Here is a 22,372-nt window from a genome sequence, read left to right as displayed (position 1 = left end):
TGTCAGAAAGCAGTATGACTATGCTTGAGATGATAGGTGAACTCTCACCCATCCCAACACCAAGGATTCCAGGCCTCATTTCTGCTTCATTTCTGACTGTGGCATCACTGCCCATATGAATTGGGTTTGAAATGCCAACACAACATGACAGTTTTTTATATGGGTAAAAGTAAATCTCTGTTCAATTGCACAGCACATGGTGCTTTGGGGTTCTGTCCTGCCTTAAATGCTAAAACCCAAGAGGAGGCTGGGAAATAAAAAGATTTTAAAACTTGCTGGTAGGCTTCCTGACTCTGTAAGTGAATGCTGACAAGTGCATGTGCTGCCTGTAGCAGATTTTGCAGGGAAAGGGTTTTACTCCAGCCAGAGGTCCCCAAAAGCATGGGCTCAGAGGTTATCATTCCTGTGGAAAAATTTCCAGAAATAAAATACATTAAGCAAATATCTCAGTCCCTGACTGTCTGAAAATGGCAGGTACTGAGGTTTCCATACAATGATTTCTTTGTCAGAAGAATATTCCATATGCTGCCATAGCTAGCCCAGTTTTCTGTTTATGAATGCACCATCAAAGGTGTGAAACTTCCAGTCACTGAGCCTGGATAAATAGGGGAATTCATAGAAGTAAGCCAAATCTAGACCTTGGTTAAATCCATGGAAGATTGCAATTGACTTCAAAGTGAGCACAATCTGGTCTGGAATGAATATTGAGCTGGTTGCAGCAGTACAAGCTTCCTCATCCACCCCTTCCAGCCTAGGCACTGATACTCAAAGGGCTTTCCTACATGAAAAAATAGCAGTACTAAAGTTACAGAAATATGAGGGTTTTTTTCTCAAATTCTGCTGGAAGAAGAAAAAGTGTGTTGTAGAAGTTGCTGTGTCCTCATCTGATGGGAGTAGCAGCTCCTCTGAATGGCCCCAAACCTGTTTCAGTGGAAGTTACTCTGGTTAACAGGACTCTTGTGTCAGACCTAATGAGGCCCCTTTTGGCTGATACAGGTGAGAGGAGTTTAACTCCCAAGAAAAGCAATACCAGCAGACTCAGAGGACAAAGATCAGATCACTGGCCTTCTTTCCACCTGAGCTACTCTGGACACATCTTCATTTCTCCATCTTCCTGCATAGTGAACATCAGGCTACACTTTGCATCAGAACCTGTGTTTAGATTTGCCTATTAATGAGAAATGTCTGTATCAGTGAAGCTTAAGATAATCTGGGTATAAATTTATAATTTGTGCTAAACCACAATAGGTTTTGACTGAGATGTAATTTATCTTCTTCACAGTGGCTAGTGGGGGGCTATGTTATAGATTTCTGCTGAAGACAGTGGTGATAATAACGGAGATATTTTTGTTATTGCTGAGCAGGGCTTGCACAGAGCCAAGGCCTTTCTGCTTCTCACCCCACCAGTGAGGAGACTGGGGGTGCACAATAAATTGGGCAGGGACACAGCTGACCCCAAGGGATATTCCAGACCATATGACATTGTGCTCAGTATATGAAAGCAGGGGGAGCATTTGGAGCGATGACATTTATCTTTCCAAGTAACTGTTATATGTGATGGAACCTTGTCCTCCTGAAGATGACTGAACACCTGCCTGCCCATGGGAAATGGAGAATTAATTCCTTATATTTCTTTGCCTGCGTGCATGGCTTTTGCTTTTCCTATTAGACTGTCCTTATCTCAACTCACAAGTTTTTTTTTGGCTTTTACCTTTCTCATTCCCTCCCTGATTTTTCTGACCAGGGAGTAAGAGAGGCTGTGTGGGGCCTGGCTGCTGGCTGGGGTTAAGCAACCACAGCTGTTCTTATATTCAAATATACCTATTCACCTGCTCTAGACTATTTTAAATGTAGCTGTTTCTCATGAGTGTAGCCTTGGCCTCTGCGGTGCCAATAAAAATTTTGATGAGGGAGAGGGAAAAAAATGGCAATTTCTTCTCTTTAGTTCAATCACAGCTGTTGCATTTCAATGATTGGCCATTGTAATATGTGAAAATTGTATGGAGGAGAAAAATCCCAGGCCTGTCACTGAAAGCTGTTGGTAGTTGAACAGGATGCTCTAAGAAGCGTGAACACACCTATCCAAATTAGTTTAATCCTAAATGAAATTGCCTGTTACAAAGCATACATATTAGAGAAGCAAGTGTTGGAAAGGAGGTTCTGGATCCTGTTCACAAAATTCCCAGCTGCAAAGTTCATTCCCCACCCAAGTTGTATAATGCTGTGATTCACTTAGATAATGCTATTTTGATTAGTGTCTTGGCAAAAGAAATTTAATTGGAAAATGCTAGCCCTTTTTATTTTTCATTTTTATTATCTTGGTTTGTCTCTCTAAATGCTTCCATGTGACCAATTTCACTCATCTTTAAGGAATGCATGTAGGAAAAAAAGATGTTTATTGAAGCCTTTAGCTATTACTGCTTGTACTAGAAAAGGTCGACACAACCTTCCTTACTTCCTCTTGATTTTTTGGGGACTTTTACTTAAGGAAAAGTAGGTTATATACCAGGTGGGGGTTTCTGTACCACCTTGTCTGAAAAGAGTATTTTCTGAGATTTCCTGGTGAGAACAGTCAGAGGTGGTTTTGGGTTTAAATCCGATGTTGTCCTGAATCTTGACTTGAACCGTAGCTGCCCGGATTTGGTTTTGCCGTGTCCATGTCACCCGCTCCCTCAGGTGACGCTGTGCTCTTGTAGAATGCCCAGGCTGCCTACCTGACGGGTGGAGTTACCTTTTTTACCGTGTGTCTTGTTTTTTTGTAAAAAGGGCCTCTCGCTGAAGCTGCCTCTTGGTCAAACCTGTTGTGCGGTTTCCAGCCGCGGCCGGCACACACCGGTGCCGGCTGTCCCCGAGGCCGGGCCCGCCGCTCCTGACAGGTTTCGCCCCGCCCGGCCCCGGCCCTCCCTCACACCGAGGCCGCGGCGGGGCGGGCGGAATGAGCCGTGGCCGCAGCGGCTCCTCCTCCTGCCGCTCCCCGGCATCGCCCTGCAGCGCCAGCGAGCACCTGGGACGGGCGGCGGGAGCAGCGGCTCACAGGACCCGCGGTAGGCGCGACCCCGCGGTGGGATGGGGCCAGGGGCCGGGGCCAGGGGCCGGGGCCAGCCGGTGCGGCCGGGCCGGGCCGGGCCCGTGTCCCCGCTGGGAGGGGATCCTGGGGCAGCAGGGGCCGAGACGCCCGCGGGTGACCGGCAGCGGCTCAGGGGAGGGGAGGTCAGGGCCTACGGCAGCTCCGCGGCTGGGAGGAAGCAAAGCCTGTTTCCTGAGGAAATACGGTTTCAGAGGAGAGGGCATGTTTTGCTGTTGTAGTTGCAGTTCGGTCCTTTGCATGTGTCTATAGTTTATCTTGAATTTATAATTTCGATACGTACACAGTTGTCAGGAGAAAGCAGCCTAAAATGGTAGGCTAGCCATTACGCAGTACTTACTTATTTATTTATTTATTTTCCCCTTTCTCTAAACTGCTCGTAGTATACTTTACCTGTGTACTTCGAATGTCTTTAAGACGCTTAAGCGTCTTTAAGTGTCTTCAAGTCACTTAAGTTGTCTTAAAACCAAAACTCTTCAAAATCCTGTGGTGCTGTAGCTATATGTTGACAAAAAACAACACAAACATCTCCATATTCAGAAAAGCAGCTCCTTCTTGTCCCCGTCCTGTTTCTGGGCAGTAAGGGAGTACTTGTATAGAATATATTTTTATTTTAAAATGTATTTATAGTAGTTCCTGGAAGCTTCTTCCTGTTAAGGAGGAACTGTGGAGAGATAATGTTCTGAAGGGAGTGGCAGAAGCATGGAAGGCTTCTCAGCCTGGAGCGGGGACAGATGGCACTGGGGCAGAAGGTGTGGAGCGAGAACAGGCTGGCGAGAGAGGAAAAGTGCTGGTGCAGTGTGTGTTGAGGAAGGAGCTCATGATGAGGGTTACGCACCTAAAAGCACAGCTGCTGTCAGAGGTGGGAGGTTCATTCCCTGATACCTCCCCCAGCATACAGTTATTTTCTGTGGAGTGAGTCAGTGCTTTATTGGAACGCCCATGGTAACGTCGGAAACAATACAAAACCAGTGCAAGTGTATGGTTGCTGTGAAGCCTGAGTGTATGAATGTTTTCCCCATAGCTTGGTTGTTTCTGTAATTTCCTGTATTTTGAGTTGTTCTAAGTGTCATGTGGATCAATCTCCTCCCACTGATGCAGCAGATTACTAGAACTGAGTATTGCTTACATGTTTGTCTGTAGCCTTGTCCCTTCTGCTGGGTGCTTAATAATTTTATGTCAACAATATTTGTGATATTTATGTTCCTTTCTCTTGCCTGACCTATACTGCCTAGTATAAGGTCCGAGGCCAAAAAAAAAAAAAAAGATCCCTGGCTTGGCTAGAAAAGGACATCTGATTTTGAACTTTGGCTTAGTGAGTTACTCTGAATTAGGTGCTTAAGTTTCCTGAAGCAGACAGGCTGAATATCCTTTTTATTATTGCTAGAGATAACTTTAAGCTTGGGAATTTGAACTTCTTCGGTAAACAATGCACTTATCTATAGTCAAAATAACTGTTTGTTGGCTATGCTTGGCAGTGTTTTAAAAATACTTGGTTTTCTATTAGCTAGGAGAATAAAAGCATCTTACAAATGTTGGGATTTAGAGGGAAAAATACTTTTCAGTAGTAAGATTTAAGGCCTAAAGCTTGCTGATCTAAAGTGCAGACTAGATTTGAAGGCTATAGTCTTGCTTGCTTTTCACATTCATTGTTTATGATTGCTTTGAAATACCTGCCTCTCTATTTTACTACTTGAAGCTAGTTCTTGAATAATTCTGTTCCTGGAAAGAATTAATCAGCTGAAAATGAGTAATTCCTTATAGCCTTGAACGAATGAAGGTGTGTCCATTTGCTCACCGAGGGGTAGTAACCATCCCAGTGTTGCTGGACAGCTGGATATGTAAGCCTTCCCTGGCCAGAAAGTGTGAGAGTCATCACTGCTAAGAAGTTGATGTCTTTGTACCTCTTGTTCAGCTGGGGAGTCCCAAGGCTGTCAGCAGAGAGGTTTTGTCGCAGTGTTGTGTGTGTCCATTAGGAGTTTAGCTAAGCTCCCATGCAGCTCCTGCCAGTGTGCCTGACTTTGGGAGCTGTCACTTGAACGGGCTGGTGCCAGTCTGGCCTCCTGCAGCCCAAACAGCTACAGACCTGATGGAAACCTTTTGTCATCCTTTTGTTCCTGTTGCCTCTGCCTTTGCAGTGGGGCCACTCCTTGGCTCTGCACTTCAGGCTCAGGCGCAGCAACTAATTAAAAATTGCTGGTGTGAAATGAAAAATCAGATATTTTTTAATAATTGCTTTAGAGTACTGAATACTACTCTATTGCTGTGGTTCCTGGAGTAATTGGTCTTTACATATTCTGACTTGCACTAATGGTGTAAAAATTTATTCTTTTGTGGTGGAACTTAAAATAGAGGAGTGTAAATCCCTGAGGCATTAGTCAGTTGAGAACGTAGTTCAGACTATTTATAGTATTTTTTTGCAACAAAAGAAAAAGTTAGGAGTTTGAAGTAGAACAACCTCATTCCATTACTTTTTCAAACATCTCATAACCTAATTTTTTTTTCTTGTTTGTTTTGTTGCTTGGAAGCTGTCTGTCTGTATTGTCATAAATGTTCTGACTGTGTGTTTCATATATTTGAAAGAGAGTATTGAAAGAGTGCTACAAAAGGAAGCACTCACATCAGGGCAGAGTAGGGGTCCAAAATGAAACTGACCTCTTGGAGTTAATTCAGGTTTTTGCTGCACATAGGTCTTGAAAGTCCATGCAGCTCAACTAAGTTCTTTGGATTTTGAAGCCCTGAGTTTATATGTAGGACTTCAGTCACTGTAAAGTTACAGGAGTGTTCTCTGTAATGTTTTTACAGCTTGGTTGTGGCTTATGGGTATGTCTTCCCATTCAGCTTTTCTTTGTTGAGCGTGGCACCATCAGCATTTCAGATCTATTTTATTTTGACTAAAGCTTACAAGTGCTACCTTTCTGATGCTCTTCCCTCCTCACCCCCCTTGCCCCAGTAGGTCAAAAAGTGTTAGATTATTTTCTGTAGTCAAAAAGATTATTATGTTGAATTAGAAGGATCATCAAAACTGGCAGAGCTCCTGAGTCATAATACTAGCAAGCAATTCAAATGGATAGTTTTTTTAAAAAAACCTCATATTTTATTTTGTTTCTGTTCCACAGTCTATTCAAAGCTGTGAGTCGGTTTGAGAAGCTTTTTTTTGTAGGAAGTGGATGATGTGTTAGTACTCTTTAAATATACATTGTTGGATGAATTCCAGTAAAGGTGAACAGTGAGTGATAAGATCTGTGTAAAGAGGTTTCCTGAGTTTTGGGTGGCATGAACTCACCCGTGTTGGAAGATAAACCCATTCCACTAAATTAGTTCTTTTCATAGTGAGAGGAAGGCTAGACAGGAATCACATTCATATACAGAAGACTTAATGAAAAAACAAAATTGCAGAACTTATAATCTGTCAGGATGAAAACTATTACAACTGATACAGGAGAGAACAACTTGTATGCTGCAGTGCATGAGTCAAAGATAAATTTTGCTCAGGCTGGTAAAAAAGCACTTAGCTGGTTCAGTGCTGACTGTGGTTTGTCCTTGTCCTGGAAAAGCATGGTGGTGGATGCCTCAGCTCATATCTGATGAAAAATGACAGCGTATTGTAAGGTGATAAATTCTGTTCTGCTGGTTTCACAATCAGGGATCAGTCTCAGAGCAGGTACTGTAATTTATAGCTTCAGGCTGCTTTGTCTACAATATCCTGGTAATTAACCTTGTGGAGGAGTCAGGGCCAAGGGTTTAACTTTACTCGGTGATCCCTGTGATGAAATGGGCATAATTAAACAAATAATTTTGAAAAAATAAAGATTGTGGTTTTTCATCCTTTTTTGTCCTCAAATTATTGCACCATGGCATAGCTGGAGCCTGAACAGCAGCCACTACATACATTCCAGGAGTGGGTGTGAATGCAGTGGCTGAGTTTATTGCTATTGCACCTTGAAACAGAAGTTTTCTTGCAGCCTTGAAGTTTTCTTCTTTATTTCTGCCTTCGTTATGGAATTTGTATTTTTGTTACAAATTTATTGAGTTGTAGTCCTTTCCTTCTGTGCTGTATCGTACAGAAGCATATTTTCAAGACTCCTGTTGAAAGACTGTCATAGGTTTAATTGTTTATGAACAGGTCTGTTCCCTCTTAGTTTTGTCAAGCAGCAGGAAAATGCTCAAGAGCCTGAATGGTTTATAGCTTGCAGTGTGAAGCATGATAACGATGTTTGCTGTGGGAGTAAAACCTCAGGTCTTTAAATAAAGTTCTGAGGTGGACCTCTGGGATTGAATACTGGGAATGGGGAGTGGACCTTGACAGTAGTTGTTCATTGTTTTCTTCAAGGCACTCCCTCTTCCCATGTGTGGTTTGGTTGTTTGTATTATTCCCTTGTCTTATGCACTACATTTTTTATGACTGAGCAAACAGAGACCTTGCTGTTCCTTTTTCTCCCACGCAATATTTGTGTAGCAGGGTAGGTTTCTGTATCTTCTGTTCCTTTGCCTGTATCACCCCTCAGTTATCAGCAGGCAAGTGCTGCTCATCAGGAGCAATTTTAGTAAAATATTGTGGATGTAGCAGGAGAAAGTGTGGATGATGAGATTAGAAGATGAAATGGAGGCTGGCTTGAGGGGATGGTTGGGAAAGGTAACCTTCTATGTTAGTATTTCTAAAGTTAGAGTACTGGTCAACAGAGGCTTGAATCAACTGTGGAAAAGGTGGTGATCAGGGAAGTTTCTGAACATGAGAAGAGTGTTTGCAGATCTAGTTTGCCTGGAATCAAACCAGTCTGGGAAAATTTCCCCTTGGAAAAGCCCTGGATAAATACAGTGTTCAAAAGAAGCAAGTGGAACATTTTTATATAGAAACTAACATTTTTTTCAGATTGCTGAAGCTGGCTGTTTTTTCTCAACCTCAGCTTTCATTGCCAAAAGGCTCTTTTAATCTTGGGTTTTTTCCCAATTTGAAATGAGCGTTCTGTATGGGATTAAAAGCAAGCAAACAGCCTTGCTAAGAAAAACAAAGCCTATCCCATTGCTTCTCACTCTCTACCACAAAAAAAAAAAGGTATTTTTGCCTTAAATGTGTACCTAAATATTTATTAAAAAGGCATTTTACAGTTTTTTGAGTACCCTGTCTTTATTGTATTTACATGTAAAGCTAAAAAGTAACTAAAAATATAATTACAGTTTTGCCTGAAGAAATAACACTAATTTCAGTGTTGTAATAATTTGTGTATAAAAATGTACACCCTGACATTACACATGCTAAAAATCTAGATTCTGGGGGTTCTTTGGTTTGTTTTTGAGCGACGTGGTAATAATTGTTCTTTTTTATTTTTCCATGCTTTATTACGTAAACCCATTTCTAAATTAGAGAGTCTCTGAACTGTGCCAGGCTGCCTTCTGTTGAGTTTTTTAATGTTATTTTTTTTTCTGCTGGCCTCTCTGCACTTCCATACTCGGGTACCTGCCGGAGGTGGCAGCATGGGCCTGGGGCCTGGCAGCTCCCTCTGGCAATTGTGTGGCCAAGCGCCAGGAGGGAGGAAGCTGCCTGCTCGTTTTTCCAGCAGCAGAGGGAGAATGCGTCTTACTTTTTTGTTTCTTGGCCTCGTGAGTCTGGGGTCAGTCTTTGCATGGGTAACAGCAGGCATTCTTTTCTAATGCTGAGAAGCTGCATTCGCTTATTTATTGATTCTCAGACGCTACATACTGGAGCAGAAGTAAGGTAGGGTTATAACTTTTGGTGTACTCTGTTCATTGCTGTTTCTGTTAATTTCTCTCTCTTTAAATTTAAATGAGTATGTGCAGCATGAAGTCTGAGCAGTTTTAAAGTAAATTTCAGATTTCCTAATTGTATTTCCTTTTAAAAAAGAAAACCACTAAAAAAAGATGTTTCTCCATTTCAGTGTTGCTATGCGATAGAGCCATGCAAACCAGAAAGAGAAGTTAATGTGATCATGCAAAATGAAAATAATTTCACAAGAGCAGCACCCCTGCCAACTCAAACCAAATCCAAGGCAAAATTCCACAGTTGAAACCCAAAACACAGCAAAACATGCCAGATGCAAAAGGTAGTGCTTTAGGGGAAAGGGAGGGGAAAAAAAGGGCAGCAGTTCTAAAAATAGACTGTGGTTTGTCATTAAAATAGCCTTCAAAAATTAACACTCATTATAGATATTTTCTTCATAGTTCCTTTTACCATTCCTTCTGGTAGTTGTTCTGTTTAAAATAAAGCCTTTGTATTTTGGAAGCCAGTTTTCATTTTGTCCTTAATTTAGCTGTTCTTCCTTTTTGACCTCTGTTTCTATTTTGGACAGCTAATGACTTTGTGCACTTCTGTGCTGACAGAGGCACTATCCATTTTGAGAGATCAAATTTGTTCTAGTGATCTGATCCTATCAGAAAACCCTTCATATTTTATGGCAGTGCTGTAACCATGAAGGTGTATGCCTTCTGCTTCTTACTCTGACCTTGCACTTCTGCAGACGTTTGCATTTAGGTGCCTTCTAACAGTTTCTCCTAGTTACTCACTTGAAGACATAGCTTCTTTGTCAGATGATTTTCTACTCCTCATTGATAACACAGTTTTGTATAGGCTGGGAACTTCTGGAGGTTTTAATAGCACAGTAAAGGAAGCATGTTCAAGTAATATAGCCCTAACAACATAATAGACAAAGCAAGCAGTAAGTAGCAACTGCAACAGATAAGAAAAATAGTGTGAGGAGTGACTCTGCAGCTGCTTAGCTATCTGTTTATTAGTCCAGCAGAAGGAAACAGGAAGAGGTTTTTAAGGGGAAAGCCGGGACAGGCTTGTGCAGATTATGTATAAATTTTGATAACTGGCTACTGCATAAATGTTACCTCTTAGTGCTATGTGGTGCAATGAGTGAAGCATTGCAGAAGATAACTGTATCACCCATACTTTCCAGATCTTTGCAATGAGTTACCCGGGCTATCCCCCAGCGGGTGGATATCCACCAGCTGCTCCAGGTAAGTTGTTCAGATGAATTAAACATAACGCACTGGCAGTCCTGTCTGGAGTGGAAACATGGCATGGGTGAAGAACAGGACTCTGAAGGGTTTCCTTCAGAGCTTTCTGTACTTGCTTGTTAAGTCCTGTGTTATCTAGGCTGGGGATTCTGATTTGTCTAGTAAGTGTGTTCTGCCATGTGCTCATATAGTAGGGTCCAGTTTCATTCATCTCAAATAAAGCACAGCGCATTAGGAAATGGTCTTAACTTGATCAAATCAAATAAATGACCATGATCAGTGTCAAGTCAATACTGAGTCTTCAGGGTGTGTGGTGAGGCAAATGAGTATGGGGAGAAATCATTCGTACATCTTAAAACCATATTCTCCAAAGAAATAGGAAATTATTCTTAATTCACTGTTCTTAGGCAGGTGATTGCATACAGAGGAGAGAGGGCAATTAACAAGGGTGGCATTTATAATAACATAAAGCTGATGAAATACTCAACCACTGCTTGGTTATCAAGCTGAGCTTCACAGTTGTTAGTATTATTGAAATTCAGAAAGAAGGGTCTGGAGTCATTCAGATATGGTGAAGTGTGGAGTTAGGCAGGCTAGCTCAGGAAGGGGAAGTTGAACTAGCTAGGAGGATAAAGCCTATTTCTCAGCAGAATATTCTGTCTTAAGTTAGACCATACTGCTGTGTGCAGACAAGTTTTATGACTTTGGTGTCTGTAGATGTACTGTTGGGCTCTGTGGACACCTCTCAAATTAGCCAAGTAAGTAGAATTAATAATGTCTTCCTACTGGAATACCCAGACAACTTTGTACTTTAAGTGCTCTCAAGTCAAAATGTGGTGCTAGTCTTGACTGAGTGCTAACGGTCAAATAGGTTTAGAGTTTGAGAACTTACAGATTCAGTTATACTAACATGATTAGAAATACCCAGTGAGACCTCTCTTTTTATAATAATTACACTGCTACCCTGCACCTCTTCAGTTGATTTTCCTGGTAGTGTTGAAAATAATTACATTAGAAATTTTAGTAGTAAGAACTTTAAAATGGCATAGTTTCTTGTTTCAGCACATGTGTGTTTGATTTCAGGTAGCAGTCCTTGGGGTGGTGCCGCCTATCCACCTTCAAATCCACCTCCAATTGGTCTGGAAAATGTGGCTGGCTATGCCAACCAGTTCAATCCCAGCCACATGGCTGGAATGGTGAGTTTGCTTTCATTTAATGTGTTTCACTGTGATGCCCTTAAGGGTGAAGTTGCATTTCTGGCATTGTCACAGTGAAGTTCATCACTTGAATTTCTGTGCCTTTATGTCTAATCTGTTTAAGTGTTGAGCATTCAATATTGCCTATTGAAGAAAATGATTACTGAAAGCTATTTCTTATTTTAGGAAACAGAACACTAGTTAAGTGTTGTTAACAGTCTAACTTTAAGAATCGTGAACATAAAACTAATATAACTTGGCATTTGCTGAGTTGAGGAATAGGGAGCTATTAACACAGAGTATCCACTGTTAATATATTCACATGAGAAAACACAGTCTGGATTTTGCCTATTACCTGTGTTTTGACCAGTCAGAGTAAGGAAAAGGGCTGTGTAATTAGAGGTAGCAATGATTCGTCCTTGAAAAGAATATGGGATCAACAGTCTCTTACAAACACTGATGTTTAACAGATGGAAGTAAAAATCTTTTACATTGACTGAAGAAAATGTAGACGTTTCCAATGTGATTTTTTTTTCATAGAGCAGAAGTGAGTGACACTTCTGACAACTTTAGTCTTCAGAAATCTGTTATGCTGCATAACGAATGCAGTTTGTAGGAAGATATTTGCATTATAGATGCCTTTCTGAGGCAGTGATTAAATGAAGTGATTTGGCAGCCAGCAGGCAAATTGAGCAACAAACTATCTAGGGTGCAGGAGGCAATATCCACAGCAACTAGTTTTTGACAATTCTGCAATCATCAAATGTCACTTCTGGTTTCTCTCTAGAAGAGCAATTTCAGTGGTAAAGTTTTGATGTGGAGTGGAATATCTTCATTTCAGTTTCTGCAGAAGTCTTTCCAAATGCAGTCCAGGAACTCCTGCTAGTTGTAAACTACTAACACATCATTTTTATGATGAGCCAAAGGTTGCTTAAAGTCCTTGTACCCAGGTGCACCCTTGTGATCATACAAGGCAGCCATGGGAAAAGAAGGGATTATTTGGTGTAAAGTTTTAGGCAGATTTTTCCATCCTGCTTGCTTTGTTTTCCAGATAAAGAACTATCTGTCTGTGTTGGTGGGGAGGGAGGTTGTGTTGTATTAAGCATGTTACTGAAACTCAGCTGTTTGTACATCTTCCTGTCTCTTGCTTTATTGCTGTCATTGCAGGCATCCAACCTGGCAGGGACCTTTGGAGGGGCACCACAAAACATGTATCCTTCCACACCTGGGGGTTATCCACCTGTTCCTCCAGGTGGCTTTGGGCAACCCCCACCAGGACAGCAGCCCTCGTACGGAGGGTACGCTCCCCCTGGAGGAAATCCACCATCCGGAATGCCCTCTTATCCAGGGTATGGAGGCAGCCCTGTGCCAGGCCAGCCCACACCACCACCTGCTCAGCAGCCTATGAACTATCCAGGATTTCCAGCAACTCACCCAGGGCAGCAGCCCATGCCAAATTACCCAGCAGGTCCAGCTGTGAACCCATCTATGCCCTCTTACTCAGGAACTACAGGGCCTGCAGTCACTCCTGTAACAGTAAGAGCATTCACTGCTTTTCTTTTGAGGCGTGGCTGTATATATGTTCTTCTACATTTTCTTTGTGTGTATTAATGTAAACCAATCATCAAATTGAAAAGAAAGTTAGGAAAAAAAGTTTGAGTGAAGAGTGAGATGTAACCTTTTCAAACGCAAGCAGTATAGGCTCATATGTCTTGAAACAAATTATGTTTTACCATGGTATCCAAGAAAAAAGTTTTGACATTAATTCAAATTAATAAATCTTGCCTTTCCTAACTTTAGCAAGTATTGCCAGTCATATATACAGTATAATCAAACCTTAATGAATTGGAAAGCAGATTTAATGTCAGGAAACCTTGATCTTGCATTTTGTCATTTGTGTCCAGAAATTAGCACATTGCTTAAGGCAGGGTTGGTTTGAGTTTTCTCTATTACTTTTCTCACAAGAAAAAAACTAGTAACAGTGATCATCTTTCCTAAGTAGTAAACCACAGTATTTCACTATTTAACACTAATATGCTGTTAACACTAGTACTGTTTAACATTATTGATCTCATTTTAGCATGGAAACCGAGGTACCATCACTGATGCACCAGGTTTTGACCCTCTGAAGGATGCAGAAGTCTTAAGGAAGGCCATGAAAGGATTTGGTGAGCAGTCTGAGGATTTATGTGTCAGTTAAAGTAGAATTGCATATCCATTCAGCACTGATGTTTTTCTATTGCTGTGTGTGTACTGAGCAGGATAGTTCACATGTGATTGTCCTTGGTTATCAGAAGTTATTACTGGAAGTTCATGTAGGCATAAATAATATCATGAGTTTGGTTTAGGTTTTCTTTGTATTCTTACTGTGTTCGTGATTGGGACTAGAGCTTGAAGTTCTGTGGTTGTACACAAGAGTAGATACTGTAGGTGAATTCAAGGCATTCATGTCCTGGGTTTAGAACAGGATGAAATGGAGACAGAAGGCTGAATCCTCACATGAGGTGATGCTCATTCTGTGGTGTCTGTGTGTGTATACAGGAACCGATGAGCAGGCCATCATTGATTGTCTTGGAAGTCGTTCAAACAGGCAACGGCAGCAGATAATCCTGTCCTTCAAAACAGCTTATGGAAAGGTAAGTTTGTTGTGAGAACAGAACAAAGAAGAAATAAGAGCCTACATCCCTTCAGTGGCAGTCAGAAGACTTAGTGGTGGGGAAAAAGGATTGAAAGGTGCATTAGGGGAAGATGTTTCTTAAGTCATAGCCAGTTCAGAGTTCTGCTTTTTACCCATGCTTGACTTCTTTATGCAGTGTTGCAGATGAAACATGTAAAGCAGTTTCTATGCTAAATGGTTACTTTGACGCTTTGATCTGTGCAGTCTATTTAATTGGACCTTAATGACCTCAATGTACATATTCCCTTATGCTGGTTTTAGTTAGTTAAGTGGAATAGCTTTACTTTGAACATACATTACTGGTGCTTATGCATAAAGAATTCCTAGTAAAATGTGTATTTTTGGTGCTTGCTTTTGTCAAGTTTGGTCTTTACACATTTTTTCCTTGTTTTTCCTTCTCATTAGGATTTGATCAAGGATCTCAAGTCTGAGCTATCAGGTAACTTTGAGAAGACAATCTTGGCAATGATGAAGACACCTGTCATGTTTGATGCTTATGAAATCAAGGAAGCTATAAAGGTTTGTGTAGGAGATACATTTATAAGATAGGGGAAATAGTTGAGCTGATAAAATATTTGGTTGCCATTTAAAAGTTTGGGCTTACTTGGGATTACTTGCTTTGGTTATAATCTGAATTTATTTCTGTATAATTTTATTACATTGCTTTTATACTAGGTTGTAGAAATCAAGAATCTGAAGTGTTTCTTCTTTGCTTGTTTTAGGGCGTTGGCACAGATGAAAATTGTCTCATTGAAATCTTAGCTTCCCGCAGTAATGAGCACATTCAGGAACTTAACAGGGTCTATAAAGCAGGTTAGATCTGTTGCATCAAAATTTTCATCCCTTTCTTCCTTAGTCACTGATTGATAGTTTGAATTTAGGAATTGAGCAGGGTTATATGAGGATTCATGACTGTCTCTTTTCCAGAATATAAGAAAACTCTGGAGGAAGCAATAAAAAGTGACACATCTGGACACTTTCAGAGGCTTTTAATATCACTTGCTCAGGTACTTGCCTGCTGGGATTTTGGGAATTTTTTGTTGTGTGTTTGTAGGTGGTGTGGATGGGTTTGGTTTGGTTTTGGTTGTTTTTTGTTTGTTTTTTTTAATTTAAAAAAAAGCAGCCCATTAGTAACACTGCTGGATCTTCTAATTCTTTCAGGGAAACAGAGATGAAAGTACAAATGTCGACATGTCTGTTGTCCAAAGAGATGTACAGGTCAGTAGAAATGCTTCATCATTTCTAGCTATGGTCAACTCAATTTGCTGAAATTAGACTCTGTGGATTCTCCTTACTGTTAGTTTTGGATACCTTGTGACATCTTCTGATTCAGTGCTTATGTTTGAGTGGATGGTAGAGATACAAAATGCTGTGACAGAGCATTAGAGCCATGTAGGTGCAATACAGAGATTAATCTCTTGGGAGTACAGTCCGTGGGATATTTTACTTCTCATTCAGTCAGGTCCTTGGCTTTTCCAAGTATTGGATTGTGCTGCTTACTAAGGAAATGGTCCAAAGAGATTTGAGGTGATATGTGTGTGGATTAAATTTTAAACAATTAAACACCTGCAATAGCCTTTGCATGTTGTTTAAGTTTGCAGCAAATAAGGCACTTGGACTTAGTAATGCCTGCCCATTTCTTTTTCTGTATATTCCATTTCGCTATATAGCAAAGGGAAAACCCTGGATTGTTTTAGCCATACTAGTGGCATTTTAATAGTAATGCCATTAGCTTTCTACGTAGTATGCCTTAGCCAAAACACAAGAATGTCCCAGAATGCACCTAGAATTGTAGAAGAAAAGCTAGATGTAAGGACTGTTAGGAAGAAAAAATTTCAGGTACTTTTTGAACAATGTCCCCTCCTTTAGTAATGTGGTACTCTTGTGTTTAAGCACTTATGCATCAGCAAGCTAGGAAGACTGCAAGCATAGCATATTATAGGAAGGTTAGAACTAGTTCCTATTTATTGCTTGCCCCTGTTTTGCAGTGGTACATAGGCTATGAAATAAATAAAAAAGGAGAGGCTGCAAGGAGGCAAATCTATAACTGAGCTGTTCAGCCTGACTACTTTTCTGAGTAATGAAGTGTGAACTCTCTTCTGTGTTCAGGAGTTGTATGCAGCTGGAGAGAACCGTCTAGGAACTGACGAATCCAAATTCAATGCCATTCTGTGTGCAAGAAGCAGGGCCCACCTTAGAGCAGGTAACAATGCCCTACATAAACAGTAACTTGGTTCTGTTGTGTATAATGATAAAAATGTACAGCACTGCTCTGTGCTCTGAATTTCCTCCATATGTAAAGTGAGGCCAATAAGATATCAATGACAAGCAGGGTGAATTCTGCTGAGGAAAAGGAAGAGTCACCTCTCTAGTAGAAGTAGAGGTCATACTTGTTCAAATGATCCTCTGATAAAGAGTTGAAAAACTAGAATTGTTTCAGTCTTGCATAATTGTGTGTGCAAGACATTTGCAATCCTTCCCTTTTTAGTTGCTGATGTAAAGTACTACATCAGTCTGTCACGGTGAAAATGTTTTAGTAACTACATAGAACTTTTACAATGTGTCGTTGGCATGTGAGGTACTTATATGGAGGAAAGGGGTGTATATGAGGATCTGAATATTTTCTTAATTTTATTGACACCCAAAGTTTTCCTAAAAAAATTGCTGTGATTTCTTAGTCTAGTTTTTCAGTGAAGAGGACAGAGCTAGGCAAGCTAGAGGAACCTGATAACATGTAAATGGTTGATAACAGAGTTATTAATCCTTGAGATGTTCAAATTAGTGTGAGTACACTGTAGTGTGAGTACACTTCTCCAGCTGAGAATGGCCATTGAAATGAAGCCATCCAGCACATTCCAGTGCCACCTCTTGTGGTGGAGCTGAAATCTTTCTTTTCCATTAACAGTCTTCAGCGAGTACCAGAGGATGTGTAACCGGGACATCGAAAGCAGCATATGTCGTGAAATGTCTGGAGACCTGGAGAGGGGCATGCTGGCAGTAGGTATGTGCCACCTTAGCAAGTTCATTCCTGCTATTCTGCTACAGCTGGCTCAGGTGGCACCTGTGACTCCAGCTAAGGATGTTCTTGCTAGTAGTAGTTTCTAGTTTTCTGCTTTTTATGTTGAGCTTTCTGTGAAGTCATTTGTGGTTAGTAAAGTGGGACACTTAATTCACCTCAAAATGACAGATGAAGCTTTTTTATTTTAGGCATCTGCAGAATTTGAATTTCACATGTTAAAATAGGGAGAGAATTATTAACTATAATTGACACTGTTTAAGAAATGTACTTGTACCAACTGCTGACTCAGTGAGAATGGAGTATTTGGGACAATTTTGGAAATCTAGCAGGATACAGGCTTTAACTCTCTAATTAGTTACCTCTACCTCTATTTAGTAGAAAGAAAACTTGAATTTAATTGCAAAAGGATTTATTTTTTCCACTTTTCCTGTGGCTACAATTTTATTAAAACTTTGTTTTTAATTGCCCCAGAACTTCTGAGGAGTGAAAACTCTTACCTCAAGTCTACTGTTCTCTCTTCAGAAGCAGCCATTTATTTCCATGACGCTGGGACAAGGCCTCAAGTTGCTGTGCAGTAGTTTAATTTAAAATGCTTTATTATAGATATATCTGTGAACCACTTTGCTGTCTTGTGTCTTTACATCTCAATTTATTTTTCTGTTTATTTCTGTAAACATTCTGTATCTAGAGCTCCTGCTTTAAAAGTGTTGTTCTTTGGTTCTGAATATGGTAGTGATATAACAAAAAAACTCCTAAAACAACCACATTCACCTAACCCAAAAAATAGGAAAAGTGAACTTTGCATCACTTGGAAATGAGATAGAGGAGGATATTTGGTTCAACCACAAGAGATTTTTCCACTGAAGTTTGTAACAAAATCTTGGCAAAATGAAAATCAATTTTAAAAGCCTTATTTTTTACTCCTGTCTTGTGCATGTGTGAACTATGTAATTAATGTTGTTATTCCACTTGGCCACACTGTCATTGTACTGATCTTTTAATGACCCAAGCTGGATCTAGCTCATTGTGTCTGATTGATTTGCAGACCTTTTCCAGGATTCAAACTTTGTCACCTCAGAAACTATTGTCAGAAAACCAAGCTTAGGGAAAAGAGATTTCTCTGTTTGTAGAAAAAGATTGCCTTGGTAAAGAAACTGCTCAGAGTTTAGAAGCCATTTGTCTTCATAGAGCTTCATAGTGACTTGACAGGTCTTCATGTAGATCCAGATTCAAAACTGAGACTGTAGCTGGCAAACAAGTCAATAGCTTTTTGAGCAGGGCTTGTCATTAATATTCACGGAATAACTCCCTTTATTAAATAGATTCTGTGGGATTTTTTATGTATATACACATACCTCTATATCAGTAAGTGATATTAACATCATTTGTTCTCTGAACCTTATTTGCAGGAAAAAAAGGGGTTTCTAATTGAAAATATTTAATTTTGCTTTCTTTAAAGCTTTCTGGATTGTAAAACTGGTAACTTAAACAACATCTTTAAACATCTTAGAATGCAAGTGTGTTGTGTTAGCTAAATATAGTGATACAAAAACATGCATTTCATTTTGTCATTTGTTTTTGAATAGTATTGTACATATCATTGACAGTTGTGTGGTGAACTGCTATCTCTCATCAGCATTTTCCTACTGAGAAAAGTACTTCTCCCTCTTCAGAATGTGTGTTGTTATGAAAAATATATCTGGGTTTACACCTTTAGTTCTGCGTTGATTCTGTGTGATTGATTTTGATATCTTACTGTGCTATTAAATGTCAAGTGTGGTTTGTTTCCTCTGTAGTTTACCACAGTTTGCATGATTGTTTACTTGTAAGCAACATTGCATCAATACATAGATTTTAATTCTGATCAGTGATGGAGGATTCTTTAATTATCCTGATTAACACGACAGTAATTTGACTTAGATTTTGCTCTTTCAGATTTCTAATTAACTGTGCTAATTAAATATAACATCCAGTCATTAGTAAATGAGCACGTTAAAAAAATTTCAGGAGTCCTAATGAACTTTGTGGCTAAAATAAGACTGAAATAAGGGTTATGATGACATACCCCTACGGAGAAGGAACCACCTAAGATTCTCTGCTATCATAGGTGGTTTCCTAATTTGTACTAGTGCAGGACTTGAATTTTTCATACCTTGCAGATGCATGCCCTGAAAATTTAGAATTAATAAGTCAGGAACACCACTAGCTGTGTGTTCCTTCAAGTCTTCTGCCCCCTCCTCATCCCCTGTTTTCACTTCATAAACAAGAATCTGGACATTAGAATTCAAAGGTTCATTATGGCTTACACTAGATGGTTTCTAGTGACAGAAATGTTTGCTTTTAGCCATGCAGTGTAGGTTCTTTAACTGTATTGCAGCTACTGTTTGGATTAAAAATAATTTCAGTGACTAATGGAAGGAGTGGAAGCTGCATTGCATAAAGTGTATGTTTATGTAAAATTCAAGCATGTGACTGTGTTGGATAAACTCAAAAAATTACTGCGTTCTGATTGAGAAGGAATGCCTGATTTCTGTAATACTGTTTCTTTTTGCAGTTAAATGTCTCAAGAACACACCAGCTTTTTTTGCAGAGAGATTATATAAAGCAATGAAGGTAGGTGTCTGTGACAAGTTACATAAACTTAGTGTGGGGTTTTTATAAATGCTTGTACAGCTCTTGGGAAGGAACTGTGCAGCTTAAGGGATTACATTTTTCAGTGGGCAGATGACTAACAGGATGCAGTCATTATTATGAAAGGCTGGAAAAAATCTAGCTAATTTGATCCAGCTTAACAGAGCAATGAATGCAACCATACATAAAACAAAAATCTTCACTTGGTGAAACAAAAATATGCTTAAAACTCATTGAAATGGTTACTTTTTAAGTAGGGAATTCTAGCAGAAATAAAGGCCATTTAACTCAACAAATTTTTGTGATCTGTCTTTATAAATCCCCCTCTTTTTTATTTGAGCTGTTCTTGTGCAGAGAAATTAGCATCCTGCCACTAAATTAAATTTATTAAAGTATGATAGGCCAAATTCTGTTCAAACTTACTAAGTCAGTGGGATTATGCTAGTAAACAGGCATTTTATTTTTTACCAGTGCTGTATCATACACTTTTCAATACATTATACTGCTGCTATGTTTGTTTCAGGGAGCAGGGACAAAGGACAGGACGCTGATCCGGATCATGGTATCGCGCAGCGAGGTTGACCTGCTGGACATACGTGCAGAGTACAAGCGGATGTATGGCAGATCTCTCTACTCAGATATCACTGTAAGACTTGCACACCTTACCTTCCTTGCCTTCCTTACCTTCCCTGCCGTGACACCCCTTGTGCTGGCAAAACACTGCTCCTTGTGCTTGAACGGCTGGTACCTGCACTGAGCTTAGCTGGCTGTGTTGGATTGCTGCATTGGCCAGGAGCATGGAGGCTGAGGGCTGGAGGATTGAGAGCACTTGGGTTTGCATGGGGGCTAGATGAACTAGAGATGGGAAGGAAGGAAAGGGAAAAGAGGTTTCTGAGACCCCTCTATCCCAATCTCCTTATATGATCTTGTGGGAACTACTCAGTCCTCCAGTTGAGTAACAGTGACGCTCTACTTCATTTGTGTCTTGGAAGAATATAAAACTCCTAAAAATCTTCTTAAGGATTGCCTCCTCTTTCTCTTTAAAGTACAAGATTTTGCAAATAGGCTAAACTTCAGATACTTTAGCAGTTGATCCACTCTCCTGCTACTATGAAGAGCTATAGCAACAGCCAAGAGGATGCCTGGCCAGTGGTAGGGCAGTAAGAGCTGGAGGAGAGTGAGTGGTGTCACTTTTATTTACCTTGTAATGAGGGTGCCAAACCTATTAAGCCCCTGTTTATTCCTTCTGCTCTGGACACAGAGGGGCTGTAACTTGGTGTTTTGAAAGAGTCTTGTAGACATTCTGAAGGTTAGCATGTGCCAAATGTTTCTTCTACAGTAGTTGCATGCCCTGTAACCACCAATGTATGAGTAAAAAGCAGTGAGACATTGGTGGAAAAGCTCTGTATTTCTTCTTCCCCCCGTTCCTCTTTTGATCTGGCATTATAATTTACCATTCAGAATAGAAGCAAAACAGGCCATATCTATTTAATGGACTGAACTTGGTTAAAACTCAGCTTCAGTAAATATGGGGTGTGCATGTCCACAGTTAGGTGTATGTAAACTCAGCTGCTTATTTCTGTAAAAGTAGAGCCAAAAATATCCCTGGAAAGAAAGTTCTCAGTTTTTCAGCTGTGGCTTCATCTCTTTTGGTTATTCTTCAACTTTCCTTTTTCTGGATTACTTTTCAGGGTGATACTTCAGGAGACTACCGGAAAATCCTACTCAAGTTGTGTGGTGGAAATGACTAAATGGAGCATTAAGCTTTTCTTTAAAAAGCTGCAATTTTCATGTACTTGCTGCAAAGCATCTTTTTTCCTCCATAAGTAAATATGTAATGACTTGTTTCTTCTAAATCAATTGCATTTTAAATAATATTGCATATATCTTCAGTTCAAAAGTAGTAGGTAATAAATGCCAAAACCCCCTAAAATACCCATCTTACGTGCTGTCCACTCAGGATTCTGTGTAGCACCCTTAGCAATCCATGAATGAGTGATCATTATTTTTCTGCTTCTATCATGCTGAAATAATGTTTGTTTTATGAAAAATCACAGTTGTGTGATTTAAGATTTTTTTTGTATAAACATTGAGTGCAATTTTAATGCAAGTTTTATATCTATTGTATGTAGAGTTGGTTAGCCCACTTCCTGATATGTGGAGATAGCAGCCTCGAGATTTTGTGTCAAGTTAAGACTGTTCTAAAGAAGTTTTGTCAAGTTCTATTTTTTACCTTGATTATTTTCAAGGAAGATATGTTCCACATTTCGTTCTTGCTAAGGCAGACTGTCCCAAGGCAGTAGTAATGTTGACAGTAGTAAAGATTCTGTCATTAATGTTTAAAGGTTTTGGATAGTGCCTTAAATATATGTATGTAAGAAGAGATTATGAAATTAAAGCTGTCTGAGTCTTTGCAGACTGTGCCTTTTGGTGTTCATATTGATGTATGTGAGTGATGATTCAGTTTATGTAACTTAATTTTTCCATAGAAGTTCTCTTCCATGGGATTATTCAGAAATGGTTGTTTTGATAAGAGTTTGGGAGATGTATGCTGTTGATGAGCAATTGTATATGATACATGTAATCTGCAGTTACTGCTCAGTATTTTCATTTTGTATGTTGCAATTTCTCTAACTCTTGGAACTCTGAATTTTTATTCGCTGCTGGCATGGATAGCATCTCTTCAGCTTGTTCTCAAAATAAAAACATGTAAAGGTAAAAAGTACAAAGCAGGGGAAAGGTTTTATAACTAGATCAGTGAAAATAGGCTGCTTATTAATCAA

The 22,372-nt window shown here is 39.9% G+C and overlaps 1 protein-coding gene across 5 annotated transcripts; it reads left to right on the top strand.

The window, feature by feature from the left end:
* The first annotated feature begins 2,924 nt into the window (after positions 1-2,924).
* Positions 2,925-22,007, top strand: ANXA11 (annexin A11). 5 transcript variants are annotated; one of them, XM_015633386.3, is made up of 16 exons: positions 2,927-3,044; positions 8,983-9,147; positions 10,006-10,066; positions 11,150-11,262; positions 12,430-12,798; positions 13,343-13,430; positions 13,804-13,898; positions 14,345-14,458; positions 14,662-14,752; positions 14,867-14,946; positions 15,101-15,157; positions 16,049-16,142; positions 16,845-16,940; positions 19,513-19,571; positions 20,113-20,235; positions 21,281-22,007. In XM_015633386.3, exons 2-16 carry the CDS (start codon positions 9,139-9,141, stop codon positions 21,338-21,340), a joined length of 1,509 nt encoding a protein of 502 aa, XP_015488872.1. In that variant the 5' UTR covers positions 2,927-3,044; positions 8,983-9,138; the 3' UTR covers positions 21,341-22,007. The 5 variants fall into 5 exon arrangements, 4 of the variants coding, with proteins under 4 accessions (XP_015488874.1, XP_015488872.1, XP_015488873.1 ...); XM_015633387.3 differs by lacking the exon at positions 2,927-3,044 and adding an exon at positions 8,350-8,801; XM_015633388.3 differs by lacking the exon at positions 8,983-9,147 and having other exon boundaries at positions 2,925-3,044.
* Positions 22,008-22,372: the final 365 nt, after the last annotated feature.

This window comes from Parus major, chromosome 6, assembly GCF_001522545.3.
Source record: "Parus major isolate Abel chromosome 6, Parus_major1.1, whole genome shotgun sequence".
Classification (NCBI taxonomy): domain Eukaryota; kingdom Metazoa; phylum Chordata; class Aves; order Passeriformes; family Paridae; genus Parus; species Parus major.
The sequence above is the reverse complement of the archived record's forward strand: the minus strand, read 5'-3'. Positions and strand labels throughout refer to the sequence as shown.

Bases quoted from the DNA above. Each gene is read 5' to 3' on its own strand.
- ANXA11 (XM_015633386.3), top strand. The intron at 14,459-14,661 runs GTTTGTGTAGGA...TGCTTGTTTTAG, and splicing joins AAATCAAGGAAGCTATAAAG to GGCGTTGGCACAGATGAAAA. The intron at 15,158-16,048 runs GTCAGTAGAAAT...TTCTGTGTTCAG, and splicing joins TTGTCCAAAGAGATGTACAG to GAGTTGTATGCAGCTGGAGA.